The sequence below is a fragment of the Condylura cristata genome, unplaced genomic scaffold (genome assembly GCF_000260355.1).
Source record: "Condylura cristata isolate star-nosed mole 26May11 unplaced genomic scaffold, ConCri1.0 scaffold00058, whole genome shotgun sequence".
NCBI lineage: Eukaryota > Metazoa > Chordata > Mammalia > Eulipotyphla > Talpidae > Condylura > Condylura cristata.
In genome coordinates this window covers 180,455-181,359 of record NW_004567159.1, presented here as the reverse complement: position 1 = coordinate 181,359, position 905 = coordinate 180,455, and the positions used below count along the sequence as shown (strand labels likewise).

Here is a 905-nt window from a genome sequence, read left to right as displayed (position 1 = left end):
GACCCCGCCTCGCCAGGCCAGGCCGGAACCGGGGCTGGGGACGCCGAGGCCGGCGTGCGCTGACTCCCGGGGTCTGCCGCCGCCCCGTGCGCAGGTGGGGACTGAATTCACCACCATCCTGTACAACTTCATGTGCAACAGCAGCTGCGTGGGGGGCATGAACCGGAGGCCCATCCTCATCATCATCACCCTGGAGGCGCGGGAGTGAGTTGGGCTGGCCGGCCGGGGCGGGACAGGCGCAGGGCGGGTGGGCGCTCAGGTGCGAGATGGGAGGGTGGGCAGTGAGGTGCCCCAAGCCCACTGCAGCTGTCCGACAGCGGACAGGTGCTGGGCCGGCGGTCCTTCGAGGGCCGCATCTGTGCCTGCCCCGGCCGGGACCGCAAGGCCGACGAGGACCACTACCGGGAGCAGCAGGCCCTGACCGAGAGCGCGGCGAAGAGCGGGGCGGCCAGCAAGCGCGGTGAGCCAGGGGAGGGGCTGGGGGGGCGCTGGGGGAGGAGGGGCAGCCCCGTCTGGGCCACCGGGCTGCCCCTCGGGGCCCATGTGCCCAGAGGCCTCCCGGACAGGCCGGCCAAGTGCAGCCAGGGGGTTCCCCCGCCCCACCCCAGCTGCGAGGCCCAGGGCTGGCCACCCTGCTGGCTGCGTGCAGAGCTGGGGCACGGACGCCCCCTGTGGCGCCCCCAGCTGCGGGTCCCCTCTGCCGCTCACGACGCGCCCCCCCCCAGCCTTCAAGCAGAGCCCGCCCCCCGTCCCCGCCCTGGGCACCAACGCGAAGAAGCGGCGGCTCGGGGATGAGGACGTGTTCTACATGCACGTGAGCGGCGGCGGGCGGCGGGAGGGCACCCCAAAAGTCTCGCTGCGGCAGACCCGGGTGAAGCGAGTCCGGCGGGGCGGGGGCTCCGGCC

At 74.6% G+C, this 905-nt stretch overlaps 1 protein-coding gene across 1 annotated transcript in view; it reads left to right on the top strand.

The window, feature by feature from the left end:
• The window catches only part of TP73 (tumor protein p73), a 3,513-nt gene that overhangs the window by 882 nt on the left and 1,726 nt on the right, over window positions 1-905 (top strand). The window contains exons 2-4 of the mRNA XM_012734521.1: window positions 17-204; window positions 318-460; window positions 726-876. Coding sequence (XP_012589975.1) covers window positions 17-204; window positions 318-460; window positions 726-876 — 482 coding nt within the window. The remainder of the gene's footprint in view (window positions 1-16; window positions 205-317; window positions 461-725; window positions 877-905) is intronic.